At 43.0% G+C, this 14553-nt stretch overlaps 1 protein-coding gene across 12 annotated transcripts in view; it reads left to right on the top strand.

Moving 5' to 3' along the window:
• FRMD4A (FERM domain containing 4A) overlaps window positions 1-14553 on the top strand; it is a 692609-nt gene that overhangs the window by 466052 nt on the left and 212004 nt on the right. For 11 of the 12 annotated variants that reach the window (XM_008002332.3, XM_037983470.2, XM_037983471.2 and 8 more), the window contains one exon: window positions 12246-12311. In XM_008002332.3, the coding sequence (XP_008000523.3) occupies window positions 12246-12311 (66 nt within the window). Of the gene's footprint in view, window positions 1-3960; window positions 3980-12245; window positions 12312-14553 lie in introns of those variants that run through there. The other variant, XM_037983474.2, reaches the window with a different exon arrangement.

The raw sequence follows: 14553 nt of genomic DNA, 5'->3' as shown, positions 1-14553 counted from the left end.
CTAGAAGTCCCGGATGGCCCAGTCTTGAAACTGAGAGGTACAGTGGGAAGGAGAGTATTTGAAAAAAAAGGAATCTGGTGAGGTGAGGCCAATGTCAGAGAGCCTGTTATCCATGTTCAGACAGTTGCCTTTCACAGATGCTAGCAGCAACACGTAAAGAAGGAAAAATCTCACTCTGCACCCACATCAGGACTGGCCTCCAAGGCCTTCAGGCCTCTGTGCAGATCTGCCCAAGGGCTGCTCTCTGCCTCCCATCTCTGTTTCCGTTAGCCTCTGCCTCTGTTCAGACTGCACAGCACTCCCTCTCTGATCCAGATTTCCAGCTCCCTTTCCTTTGTAAAGATTAGGCTCTATTCCCTTCCCTAGCCCCTCTCCTAATAATAATGAATAATAATAGCAATACAATCCAGTGCTCAGTAAGATTAAGGCTCTGTGGCTCTTCAGAGACTCTGGTTGCTCCAGTTGCAGAACCAAAGATATCTTGTATTTCCAGGCTTGAGTGAAAAGTACACATCTGCAGTTGTGTTGTAAATGAGGGCTTGCTAGTAAGTCTTCATAAGTGTATGTATTTCCAGTAGAATAGTGGGTTAAAATCCCGATAATGTACTCAAAATGGAGGTAAAGAAAATCCTGTTTTCAGAAGACACTCTAGCAGTGGCAGAATGTAGGAGGAAACAGGTTCCTCCAAATGTTAGGGGTCCAGCTAGTTGGATGTCACCCAGAAAGCGCTGCCGCTCACCAGGAGCCTGTACGACTTTGTGCACCTGCCCGCCACCTGTGAGCGGCTTCTGCCCTGTGCTCCCCAGTATGGTGTCCATGGTGCAGGACCTAACTCTGGGGCCCATGCCATTGCGTCTTTCAGCGTCCATCTGCCCTTGTCATTGCAGTCAGAGTGTTGGCTGCCAGGTGTGAGGAGGGTGATTGTGGACCCGCCCCAGCAGAATCTTGGCCTTCCACATCTGTCGCACCTGTCCATTGTTCACACCATTAGCTTGTTTGATTGGCAGGTGGAAGGCGCACCCCACCTCCCCACATCACACAACTGAGCTGTGGGTAGGAGTTCCTCTTCAGTAGGATGCCGTAGCGCCCTCAGGAGAGCTCCCTGTTGTACCAGCCTCTTACCTGCCTGGGTCCATGCCTCGTCATCTACACTTTAGGCCCAGATACTGATGATTAATATCTTCTGACACGCTGCCCTGTAGCGTCATGTGGAGATGGCTAATTGCTCGGCCTGGAGGACTTGCGGCTTGAATCACATAGACCACTGGGTCCCCATACCAGGACTTCTCTTTTGCATTATCAGAGAAAACCGAATTTCCTTTTGCTGCAGGAGCAGCAGCAGCAGAGTCACTAGGATTTGCTTTTCAAAGATCCGCAAGTAAAACGCCAGCCCAGGTTATGACTTCAAGTGCAAACCCGCAGAGGGTTGAGCTTTGAAGAATGCATTGCTATTTCCATCTTCTATTACATCAACATCGTCATGTTAATTTGTTTCTGATAGAGCCACTCACTTAATAACTTCCATGTGGTGTATGAGCTGCAACTGTATCCAGCAGCCAAGAACCTGAAGGACCCACCTGCCTGTGTTTTGTTTTTTGTTTTTGAGACAGGATCTCACTCGGTTGCCCAGGCCAGAGTGCAGAGGCCTGATTTCAGCTCACTGCAACTTCTGCTTCCTGGGCTCAGGCAATCCTCCCACCTCAGCCTCCCAAATAGCTGGGACTACAGGCACACACCACCATGCCCTGATAATTTTCATGTTTTTGTTTTTGGGTTTTGCCATGTTGCCCAGGCAGGTCTCAAACTCCTGAGTTCAAAGGATCCTCCCGCCTCTGCTTCCCAAAGTGCTGGCATTACAGGAGTGAGCCTCCGTGCCTGGCCACACCTGCATATGTTCTTTTAGATCCAGGAGAGTCACAATAGAGACAGGTGGAATTGTTTGCCAGAGGTTATAGAGCAACACAGGAACAAGGTCATCCTCTCTGAATGAGGCTTCTGGTGTCTCGTGGCTGTGTCTCCTTTCCTTGCGTTGTCATCTTCTTTCAATATGATATCACTTGAGAACCGAGCGAAAGTAAGCTTCAGATAAACCAGAGGGAATAATTATCATAAAAATCATATTACAATGATAATAAAAATGATTATATAAAATTTTTATAAAATAAAAATTTGTATTAAAAATTTTATTAAAAAATTACAATCAGCCTTTGGCCTTTAAAGGTTCCGGGCAGATCCCCCACTTGCCCACTGTTGTAATATGTGTTATTTTCCTGGTGCAGGTGAAGAGTGGACAGGGAATTGATGAATTTTATTTTTGAGATGGAGTCTCACTATGTTGCCCAGGCTGGTCTCAAACTCCTGGGCTCAAGCAGTCCTTCTGCCTTAGCCTCTTAGGTAGCTGGGATTACAGGGGTGAGCCACCATGCCCAGATAGATGAATTAATAAACATATATTATTTATTATACATTATATTATATATTATTTATTATATGTTAATTATATATTATATATTCATTGTGTATTATATATTACATATTATTTATTGTATATTATTTGTTATATATTATATAATGTTATATATTATATAACAGATTATATATTATATTATATAACAGATTATATATTATATTACAGATTATATATTATATATATTACATATATATCTATATGGGCTGCAAGTGGTGGCTCACATCTGTAATCCCAGAACTTTAGGAGGCTGTGGTGGGAAGGTTACTTGAGCCCAGGAGTTCAAGACCAGCCTGGACAACATGGTGAGTCCCCATATCTACAAAACTACAAAAATTAGCCCTGTGTGGAGGTGCGTGTCTGTAATCCCAGCTACTTGGGAGGCTGAGGTGGGAGAATCTCTTGAGTCCCAGGAAGGCAGAGGTTGCAGTGAGCTGTGATCTTGCCACTGAACTCCAGCCGGGACCACAGAGTGAGACCCTGTCTCAAAAACATAAAACAAAAAACAAAAACAAAAAATATGACTATATATATTCGAACTTTACATCATAATGCTCTTGGATACCTATAGATGTGTAGATATATACAGAACCACAGTAGATAAGGAGGATGAACAAGTCTAGAGATGTAATGTACAACATGAGAACTAAAGTTAAAATTGTTTTGTTAGGATTTTTTGTTACATAAATAGATTTTAGCTGCTCTCATCCCACAAAAAAAGTAACCATGTGAGATGATAGATATATTAACCAACTTCACGGTAGTAACCATTACACTATCTGTATGTATCTAATATTTTTGATTGTTTGTTTTTTGAGACAGAGTTTCGCTCTGTTGCCCAGGCTGGAGTGCAGTGGCGCGATCTCCGCTCACTGCAACCTCTGCCTCCCGGGTTCCAGTGATTCTCCTGCCTCATCCTCCCCAGTAGTTGGGATTACGAGTGCATGCCAACACACCTGGCTAATCTTTGTATTTTTAGTGGAGACCAGGTTTCACCATGTTGGCTGGGCTGTCTTGACCTCAAGTGATCTGCCCACCTCGGCCTCCCAAAGTGTTGTGATTACAGTGCAGGGATTAATATTTTTAACAAATTTTAAATTGCCTGAAGTCCTTTCTTTCCATGTGTATATTTCCTGTGAATTTCTTGAGGTTGCTGTAGCCGCGTGGCATTCATTCCTCTCCTCCTGGCTGAGATGTGCTTTATGATTATTGAGATTTTGTGGTCTTGCAACATTTGGGTACCTAGATTGGACTTTGAGTCTTCGTTTTTCTGTGAAGGAAACTGAAGTGGAGAGAAGGATGTGGCTCTTGAGGTGACCCAGTACCCGGGGGCACCAACAATGACTTATGCCGGGAAGTTGTAGTCACGGCCTTGGAATTTCCTTCTGAGCCACACAACGGCCTGGGTCAGAGGTCAGATCATGAGGGGCTGCTGTCCTGCATCCGACATCCTCAGGGTGTCTTGTGGTTGAAGTTTAAGGGACTGTACTCCGGGAAGAGGTGCTGTCAGCGGTAAGTCACTGGTAGGGCCTTGGCGTTTGAAATCTACTTTTTCTGTCTGATGACTAAGTTTTAAAGGATAGCATCTCAGGTGGTTTGGGGAGTATTGGTAATTTTCCTAAATGAAGCGTGTCTTGGAAGGTTAGTTCTTTGTTTTGTGCAATTCTAGTGAGTCATTAATATTGCTTATTTTATTGTCTTGTAAATTTATTGTCTCAAGAATGAATATGAGAAACAACTTGATGACTTGCTTTTCACAGGGACGTCAATGAGTAGGCAATTGGTAACTAGACTAAAAAAGTTTTTTGGCAGGGCTGTGAACATCTCACTAAACAGCTCTGCTCCCTCACCATCCCCTCCTTCAACCCCACACCACAGTGTCTTCCCTGTAATAGTTTCAGTGTAAATTAGCCTCAGGAAACTAAGAGAATACATGTGTCAATTGACTATTTTTTAGTTTTCATTTTAAAAAACACATTTTTTTTTCTGGGTTCAGGATCAATTTGCACAACTGCATTACATTTCTATAAAAATGCTCTAGGCCGGGCATGGTGGCTTATGCTTGTAATCCCAGCACTTTGGGAGGCTAAGGTGGGGAGGGTCACTGGAGTCCAAGAATTTACATAGTGAGACATGTCTCTATAAAAAATAAACACAGTTAGCTGGGTGTGCTGGCACGAGCCTGTAGTCCCAGATACTCAGGAGGCTGAGGTGGGAGGATCGCTTGAGCCTAGGAGGTTAAAGCTGCAGTGAGCTATGATAGCGCCCCTACACTCCAGCCTAGGAGACAGAGCGAGACCCTGTCTATAAAAATAACATAAAACAAGATGAGCCTGATAATATCTACCTCTTGTCTTATGAGGACTATGGGTTCAACACATATTAAGTGTTTCCAAAACCTGATAATAATTAACAGCTAACATTGTGATGAGTATATACTTTGTACCAGATACAGCACTAAGAAATTTCTGAACATTAGTTAATTTAATCATTGCAGAGTTCCTATGATGTAGAAGCTATTCTATCCCTCTTCTACAGACAAGGAACAAGGCTTAAAAAGATGAAGTAAGCTGGGAGTGGTGGATCACTCCTGTAATTCCAGCACTTGTCTGGGAGGCCAAGGCAGGAGGATCAATTGAGCCTGGGAGGTTGAGGCTGCAGTGAGCCAAGATCACACCATTGCATACCAGCCTGGGCAACAGAGCAAGACCCAGTCTTAAAAAAATAAATAAAAACCAAAATGAAACAAAAACCTTCTAAACAGTGGAACTAGGATCCTTTCTTCTCAGCAACTCCTGCACAGGCATATACCATGGCATAGAAATTATTTTGCAGGCCAGGTGCGGTGGCTCACGCCTGTAATCCCAGCATTTTGGGAGGCCAGGGCAGGTGGATCACCTGAGGTCAGGAGTTTGAGACCAGCCTGGGCAACATGGTGAAACCCCATCTCTACTAAAAATACAAAAAATTAGCCAGGCGTGGTGGCGGTCACCTGTAATCCCAGCTACTTGGGAGGCTGAGGCAGGAGAATCGCTTGAACTCAGGAGGCAGAGGTTGCAGTGAGCCATGATCGCACCGCTGCACTCCAGCCCCAGCAACAGAGCGAGACATGGTCTCAAAAAAAAAAAAAAAAAAAAAGAAATTATTTTGCAAAGGGCAAGAAAGAAAAGGGAGAGAGAGGACATCAACAAGTGGCTAAACCAAAAAAACACAGAGGAAAGAAAGGTGGTATGTTGAGAAAAAGGTGACAGGAAGCAATGCATGCAAATAGCGTTGATTTTGTTTTGAAATCAAAGAGCAACTGTTCTTAATAAGACATATTTGGTTTTCTTTTCTTTCTTTTTTTTGACTCAAAATGTTTACACTGTCTTTAAGAAATGGCTTTGCTATGGCGGGGTGTGGTGGCTCATGCCTGTAATCCTAGCACTTTGAGAGGCCAAGACGGGAGGATCATGTGAGGCCAGGAGTTCAAGACCAGCCTGGCCAACATGGTGAAACCCCATGTCTACTACAAATACAAAAATTAGCTGAGCGTGGTGGCGGTCACCTGTAATCCCAGCTACTTGGGAGGCTGAGGCAGGAGAATCGCCTGAACCCAGGAGGTGGAGGTTGCAGTGAGCAGAGATCGCGCCACTGCACTCCAGCCTGAGCAATAAAATGAGGCTCCATCTCACAAAGAGAGAGAAAGAGAGAGAGAGAGAGAGAGAAGACTTTGCCACACCTTGAATTCTGTTACTTTCCACGTCCCGGTGTGGTATGGGCAGCAGAATGTTCCGAAGTTGCTGTCTTATGACTGTTTCCAATTTAAACCTAAACCAGAAAAATTAAATTTCACCTCTGATCTGGGTACCCTGCACCTCTCCCTATTACAAGACATCCTGAAATCATCATTTGTTATTGCTGGTTAGTTATTTTAGTAAGGCCTCATAGTGGAGACTCCCCTGGTACGTATGAACAATTATTCCTTCTGCCATTAATGATATATCAGGCTATTGCAGACAGATACCCTCAAAAATATGTATTTATAAATCCCTCTTTCCAAAATCTGCACTCTCAAAAGTACTTCTGATCAAAATGGACTTTCCGTCCCTTTTTTTTTTTTTTTTTTTTTTTTTAGAGAGATGGTCTCACTCTGTCGCCCAAGCTGGAGAGCAGTGGCAGGATCATAGCTCACTGCAGCCTCCAACTCCTGGGCTCATGCGGTCCTCCTGCTTCAACCTCTGGAGTAGATGGGGCTACGGGTGTGCACCCCATGCCTGGCTAATTTTTTAATTTTTTTGTAGAGGTGGGGTCTTGCTCTGTTGCCCAGGCTGGTCTCAAACTCCTAGCCTCAAATGATCCTCCCTCCTTGGCCTCCCGAAGAGTTGAGATGACAGTCATGAGCCACTGAGCCTGGCCTGGCTTCCCATTAATTCTGTCTGCTGTGTGAGAATGTGTCAGGGGTTCAATCTTAAGTATTCTGGCTTATATGATAACTCATTCTCATTTGTCTGTTAACATTTAATTTTATTTGTTAAAAAGATAGGCAATCCAAAATTTGCTGGAAAAGAAACTGCTTGTGCTCCATTTCCTATGCCTGACCTCAAATAGGGTCATTCATCTTTCTAGATAAATTTCTTTTTTACACTTTTTTAACTGAAAAAAAAAAAAAAGTAACATGTTAAGTCATATTTGGATAAGGTGGAGTGGGCTAAACCACCCAGAAGCCTAATACTGTTGCATATCTACTCCCATATTTTTGTTTTTGCCTCTTAATCCCTGTCCACGTGCATGACAATTAGGATACATATCATTTATTTTTTTATTTTTATTTTTTATTTTTATTTTTTGAGACAGAGTCTCACTCTGTCACCCAGGCTGGAATATAGTGGCGCAATCTTGGCTCACTGCAACCTCCACCTCCTGGGTTCAAGCAATTCTCGTGCCTCAGCCTCCCGAGTAGCTGGGACCACAGGCGTGTGCCACCATGCCTGGCTAATTTGTGTGTGTGTGTGTATTTTTAGTAGAGATGGGGTTTTGCCATGTTGCCTAGGTTGGTCTCTAACTCCTGAGCTCAGGTAATCCACCTGCCTCGGCCTCCCAAAGGGTAGGATTACAGGCGTGAGCCACCATGCCGGGCCAGGATACGTATCAATGATAGTCTGCTGCGGTCACTGAAGCTAGTATCATAAATGTGTTTACGTGTTTCTGCACAGTCTTCATGTCAGAGTGTACCTTAGCAGTAAAGTTGGATAGATTGGGGCAGACACTTCACTTTCAAAATAACACTTTTTCATATTTCCTTTAGAATCACAGGGCACTTGGCAGGCCTCTGCGTGGGCTAGAATTGTATTGTAGCAAGGCAATTGATTATTGGAATGGTCGCCAGTTGACATCTATGAGAAGCCTTGTTCTCTAAAGGATTTCCTTTGAGGGTGATGCCAGGGCTCCAGTAGTGTCTGAACAGCTGGAAACGAAACAAAACAAAACAAAGGAAAGCAGTATTATTTCAGAATTGTTAGTATTGAAAAGAAAATTTCAGTGTACCTGGCAAGTCAGACAAAAGCTACAGATGTCAATTCTTTGTACACACCCAGAATGGTGAAGCTTTTCTGAACTGATGATAAGAACAAGATACTCTAACCTTACTTGAGTATGGAACAACAGGCAGGTGCTCGCTTTTGAAAAATAAACCGCAGCAGTGCTGTCAAAAGAAAGTTGTACCTTCAAAATCATGATGATTCAAAGGTGAGTCTGTTGAGACACTTCTCTGTGCTGTTTGCAGAGATATTTTGGTTTCTACAGGGAGGCATTAAAATATGGAGTACATTTGTAAATTTCCCAGGAATGACTGTTGGGAAGAGGAAAGAAATTGGAAGACCTAGGGTGGATACTAACATCATGATACATAGTTACTTCCTTAAATTGCTGAGCAGATAAGGTGAGATTGTTTTACGTAATGAGGATTATTTTTTTCAGATGAAAGTGAGAACCTCAGGGAAGACCTTTAAGTGTGAGTGTGAACTTTGTGAGCTTGGAAATATTTTGAGAAAATGATACATTTCATCTTCTTTATTACTGCGATTAAAACTTTATTTGATCCAATAATGTCTTTCAGATACCAGTTTGTTTTCATAAAATTTATTAGACTGTGATTAAGTAACTCAAGAGCATGTTTACACCCTTAACCTTTTATGATAAAATGAAGCTCAAAACTGTTTTATAGATGCAGAAAACAAACAGCATTTCTTCCTTAAAACTCTCCCCTATTCTCAGTCGAGACTTTTCTCACATCTATGACTAAAGTTTTAAAAGAATTTCATGTAACTTTCTGGATGTGATACCGTTTTCCTTCTTAAAACTTTTACTCTATTAACCTTAGGTTCTTTCTAATGAGAACTGAATCAGTGTAGCTCGAAAACTTTATCTAAAGTACCTGTGCAATTGCTATTATCTGCCCTATTGAAACTTGAAATTAACATTTCTGATGTACTTTTTTGAAGAAGGAATCATTTATACATGTTGGTATAGCAGCACCTATTTCAGTCTAATTTAAAATTGTAATGGCTTTCATTGAACTTAGGGAATGATTGAAAGGAAGCTGATGGGTTTTTAAAAATTAAGTCAATCAGTGAAGATGCTTACTCTGTGCAAAGTTGATGGATTCTAACAGGACTTGAGCCCGTTTTCCTGCTAAGGCAATTAACACCTGCAGTTAAGGGTTCAACAGGTGAATAAGGACTTTGCATAGACCCATCAAATGTCCACAGTGGCCTGCTTTGACTTCCATGTGCAGAATGGCAAGGCTTTGGATTGAAGTTTTTCCTCTGTTTTTAATCTGTTCGTTGGAGGGCTTATGAATATGTGAAACTTTTCTTGATTTTTCTCAGAGCTGGGGGCTGCTGAGTAATTGTTGTAACTCAGAATCAAGAGACGTTGAGATTAGCCCCCGTGTAAGCAGGACGTGCTGTGTTGAGTTAGATCCCAAAACAAGGGTAACCTGACTTGATGGGAATATGGGATGACTTCTTTAGAGGAGGGAATAAGATAATTTTCTCATAGGATTTCATGACAGCTTTGGATATGTTGACGATTAGTGAATAATCCCTGTTGAACCAGAAGAAAAGAGACTGTCTTTTTTTGTTATTTATTTAATCCTGCCCTGCCTGCAAATGCATTGGGGGTTAGGGCTTCACCATATGAGTTTTAGGGGAACACAATCCAGTCCATAACTCCTGGTCACCAGGAGCTGAGGGTCAAGGAGAGGGTCATGAAGGACGCAGGCCGGCTGGCCACTGGGTGGGACTGAGCAGTGAGTGCAGTAGGCACCCTCGGCCCACGACTGTGCCGCCACCTGCTTCCATTTGCAGAGACGCTTATTCTCGTAGGGATAGCAGCTCCAGACCTAACAGGCCTTGAGAAATGTCAGGGTTATTTTTAGCCTGGAGAGTTGGTACGTCCCGTGGCGCATGAGAGAAACGAGACCGTTCTGTAGTCCCAGCTACTCAGGAGGCTGAGGTGGGAGTATCACTTGAGTCTGGGAAGTGGAGGTTACAGTGAGTTGAGATTGCATCACTGCAACCCAGCCTGGACAACAGAGCAAGACTCTGTCTAAAAAAAAAAATTAACTAAAATAAGAGCTCCCTTAGGGCCAGGCACTCTGCTAAGTGTGTAAAGGCAAGACTGTGTCTCATCTGAGACTGTCTTTTTTATCTTTCCTGGAGGAAAGGTTTATGACAAGGGCCCTCGTGGCTGGACAAGGAGACAAGGCCAGGATCTGCTCATGCACATCCTTTCTTTAGATCTGCTTAAAGTGGCCAGTTAGCTGGGGAAAAGAACTTGTATTTAGTGGGGACTATAGAGTCATATAAAATAGGCATTGAGTTCTCTAAAGGATTTCCTCTAAAGGAGTACAAGGAAGGAAACTTACGTGTCATCTGGTCCAGACAGTCGTGTTGGAGCTATTTCATACTAGCCTGTGAGAGCCAACTGCTGCATTTTCAGGAATGTAGGGTGCCAATTGTAAAGCATAGCCATTGTTAAAATGAAATTCTATACACAGGCTTAAACACATGGCGCTAGCAAACAAAGGTAATAAAAATCTGTCCCGGCCGGGCGTGGTGGTTTACGCCTGTAATCCCAGCACTTTGGGAGGCTGAGGCGGGTGGATCACGAGGTCAGGAGATCGAGACTATCCTGGCAAACACTGTGAAACCCCGTCTCTATTAAAATACATAAAATGAGCCAGGCGTGGTGGCGGGCGCCTGTAGTCCCAGCTACTCAGGAGGCTGAGGCAGGAGAATGGCGTGAACCTGGGAGGCGGAGCTTGCAGTGAGCCGAGATCGCGCCACTGCACTCTAGCCTGGGCGACAGAGCGAGACTCCATCTCAAAAAAACAAACAAACAAAAAAAAACTATCCTTTCCTAATTGTTTTTACGGCACTTACCTGTTTTCTATGAGCTGAGGTTATGTTTGCCTGTTGTATCTGTATATTGGAATTCCTAGCAGTGTTGTCATGACAGTAGCTTGAAATCAGACATGGTGAAGGTATTTAGAGTGCAGCAAGACAATTTATGGTTAGAACGGTCACCAGTTGACATCCATGAGAAGCCTTGTTCTTCAAAGGATTTCCTTTGAGGGTGATGCCAGGCTCCAGCAAATGCTACAAATCAGGCTTTTGCCTTCCAGAAAGCCAGTTGTTAAACATTCACCAGTACCCCACTGGACTCGGCCCATTTATTTTTGTATATGAGACAGGGGCATGGAGATGAACGGTGACTTGTCTGGCGTCCTGCAGCCCCTTGTAACCAGCAGGACCAAGACTAGACTTGGGTCTCCCATGCTTTCTGTTATACCACTCAGAGATTTCAGTCCTGAAAGGCACAAGGGACAGGGGTTGGATTTGCCTGTGGGCTCTTGTCTCCAGTGCTTTTCTATTATTGGTGACAGCACTGTAGGGAATCAGGTCATACACAAGAAGGGGGCTGATTAACCAACACAGAAATCAAATTCATTGCCAGGTGGGTGGTCATCTGCTTTCTGGTTACCAGCAAATGAGATAAATGAAGAGGAGGCAGAGATTGGATCCTGAGCTCCATCCCTAATGCATGCGGGTACAATTATTGAATGGAAGACTAAATAAAGAATGAACAACACCTACCACCCCGAGAATATGTTATATATGTATTTGCTAGTTTGTTTTACATCTCCCTTATTAGAATATAAGCTGCATGAGGATGGGAACTTTGTCTCGTGTGCCGCAGTATACCTAGCTCCCAGAAAAGTGCCTGGCTGTGCTTAATAGATATTTTCTTCTTCTTTTTTTTTTTTTTTGAGATGGAGTTTCGCTCTTGTTGCCCAGGCTGGAGTGCAGTGGCATGATCTCAGCTCACTGCACCCTCCACCTCCTGGGTTCAAGCAATTCTTCTGCCTCAGCCTCCCGAGTAGCTGGGACTACAGGCGCCCACCATCACGTCCCGCTAATTTTGTATTTTTAGTAGAGACAAGGTTTCTCCGTGTCGGTCAGGCTGGTCTCAAACTCCCGACCTCAGGTGATCCACCCACCTCAGCTTCCCAAAGCACTGGGATTACAGGCATGAGCCACCGCGCCCGGCCTCAATAGATATTCTGGAATGATTGAACAAACTGATATTTCCAATTCCTGGCATTATACAGTGCCAACTCCCATAGGAAGTTTTGTCCAGAGGAATATGCCTAGCAGAGCGCAGCGTCGGCAACCCTCTAACCCTTTGTCTGGCTGCTAGACTCTCAGTGATTACCATTTCTCTTCCCTCTTAGATGACGGAGGGCCGCCGATGTCAAGTACATCTTCTTGATGACAGGAAGCTGGAACTCCTAGTACAGGTAAATCACTTTTGGTCAATTTTCTGAGTTTCTTTGGCAACCAATGTGGTTTCGGACCTTGATCCAGCAGGGGATGAAGGGGGATATGGTAAACTTTTTAAATCTCTGTCTGTTAATATCTGTGAGAGAATGACTAGGACACACCAGGGTGTTTTGTGTGTGTGCTATTTTGGTTGTGTCTGTACACCAGCCTAAGGCATCCAAGGCCAGATGTACATCTAGCCTATTGTTACAAATTTCTGGAAAAGGAAATTCCACACTGACATTAGCTATTCTTTCTGCCTGGAAGGAGTTAACTACAATGTAACCTAAATAGCTCTTGCTGTAACTAAAATTGATTTAGTCTTCCTTGCTCAGAGGGAATAGAAAAAGGTTTGACTCTTTTTGTTTTTTTTTTTTGTTTTGAGACAGAGTCTCGCTCTTGTTGCCCAGGCTGAAGTGCAGTGGCGCGATCTTGGCTCACGGCAACCTCCGCCTCCCAGGTTCAAGTGATTCTCCTGCCTCAGCCTCCCGAGTAGCTGTGATTACAGGCATATGCCACCATGCCCTGCTAATTTTTTGTATTTTCAGTTGAGACGGGATTTCTCCATCCTGGTCAGGCTGCTCTTGAACTCCTGACCTCAGGTGATCTGCCCACCTCGACCTCCCAAAGTGCTGGGATTATAGACGTGAGCCACTGCGCCTGGCCTAAAGATTTGTTCTTTTCTTTTCTTTTCTTTTCTTTTCCAGTTGAGATTAAAGAGGAACAATCTCTGTCCTCTTTCTAAGTGCTAAGCAACCCCCTTCTTACCCCATCCCATGGGTTGACATTGGCATCACTTGTGGGCATCTGGAGAAACTGAGATGCAGGAAATCAATCAATTAATTCCAACTAAGAACACATCAGTGTCAGCAAAGTTGGAGAAGTAATTAGAATCATACACCCTTGTCTTTTTCAACTTGTTCTTAGACCATTGTTTGACCCAAAGCTCTAAAGAATGGTGTCTCCAACTGTGACTTAAAAAGTTTACCATTCCAGATCTGTTGTTCAATGCCCATTTTTATTACATTTGCTTGCTGTTTGTTCTTAGATGTCTATCTCCAGGTGCTAGGGCACTGTGTCTCACTCTCTATTACATGTTTGTTCTTAGATGTCTATCTCCAGGTGCTAAGGCCCTGTGTCTCACTCTCTATTACATTTAGCTGTGAAGAAGCTGCAATTTATCAGTGGGTTGAGAGGATGCCACCGGCTCATGGGGGAAGTGATGATACTTCAAAGGGGAAATTCACATGTAGACACTTTTGTCTCGTGTCACCTTGTACATGCTGCTTGGAATTGAAAGTGTTCAAACTGCGGACTTTGAGTTAATACTTTTAATAGGATTCAAATGATAAAGGCTTTATAAATGCAATATAGGAAACAGAAAATAGGAAAAAGGCTCATAAGCACATGACACTAATAATTTAAGTGCTGTTCTCATTTTGGTGGATTTCTTTCCAGCATTTTTCATATTTATATTTCTTGTATGACTGTAATCATACAAGAAATGTATATGTATAATTCTGCATATCTTATTTTTCCACTTACCATTGTCTTTCACTAACATTTTCTAAGTTACTGTAAATTGTCGTTTTCGGGAACAGCTGCATAAATTCTAGAAATTGATATAAAATTATTATCTAATCATGTCCCCAATTGAGTATATTTAAGGGATTTTAAAAAAATAATTTTCCCACTATTACAAATAAATGCTGTGATTAACGTATCCCTATATGCAGGGTTCTCCTGCATTTTAGATTATGACCGTTTTAGGCTCGATTCCACGGCCTAAAGTCATTAAAAGTCAAATTTGTGGTTTGAATTTGGAAGAGTGAGGCAATAAAGGGAAACCATCAAATTGAGTGAGATCTCATTAATTAGCAGAATCGTTAACTGAGAAACATTCAAAGCTTCAAATTGCCAAGAGTCAGTGTGAAGAGTTTGTAGGCGAGTGGTCTGGTGTATTTTACATGCTTTTCCTGAATCGAAGCTTGGAGGTTTAGAAAGAAGCCACCTTCTGGGATAGAAAATGAGACCTCAAATGGCAGTTCAAAAACTATCTCTTGGCCAGCCTGCTTTGAGAAAGAAATAGATTTAATTACTGATGTGCGCAGTTTGGGAACAGTTACCCTCAACCCTATAAAATCAAGAAAATGTTGAATTAGGCAAACGAGAGAAGTTCACGTTTTTCCCACCGCTTTATAGAACAGACTTCTCGTGTTA

This window comes from Chlorocebus sabaeus, chromosome 9 (assembly GCF_047675955.1).
Source record: "Chlorocebus sabaeus isolate Y175 chromosome 9, mChlSab1.0.hap1, whole genome shotgun sequence".
Classification (NCBI taxonomy): Eukaryota; Metazoa; Chordata; class Mammalia; order Primates; family Cercopithecidae; genus Chlorocebus; species Chlorocebus sabaeus.
Note: the sequence above shows the minus strand (reverse complement) of the source record. Positions and strands in the feature narration are given on the sequence as shown.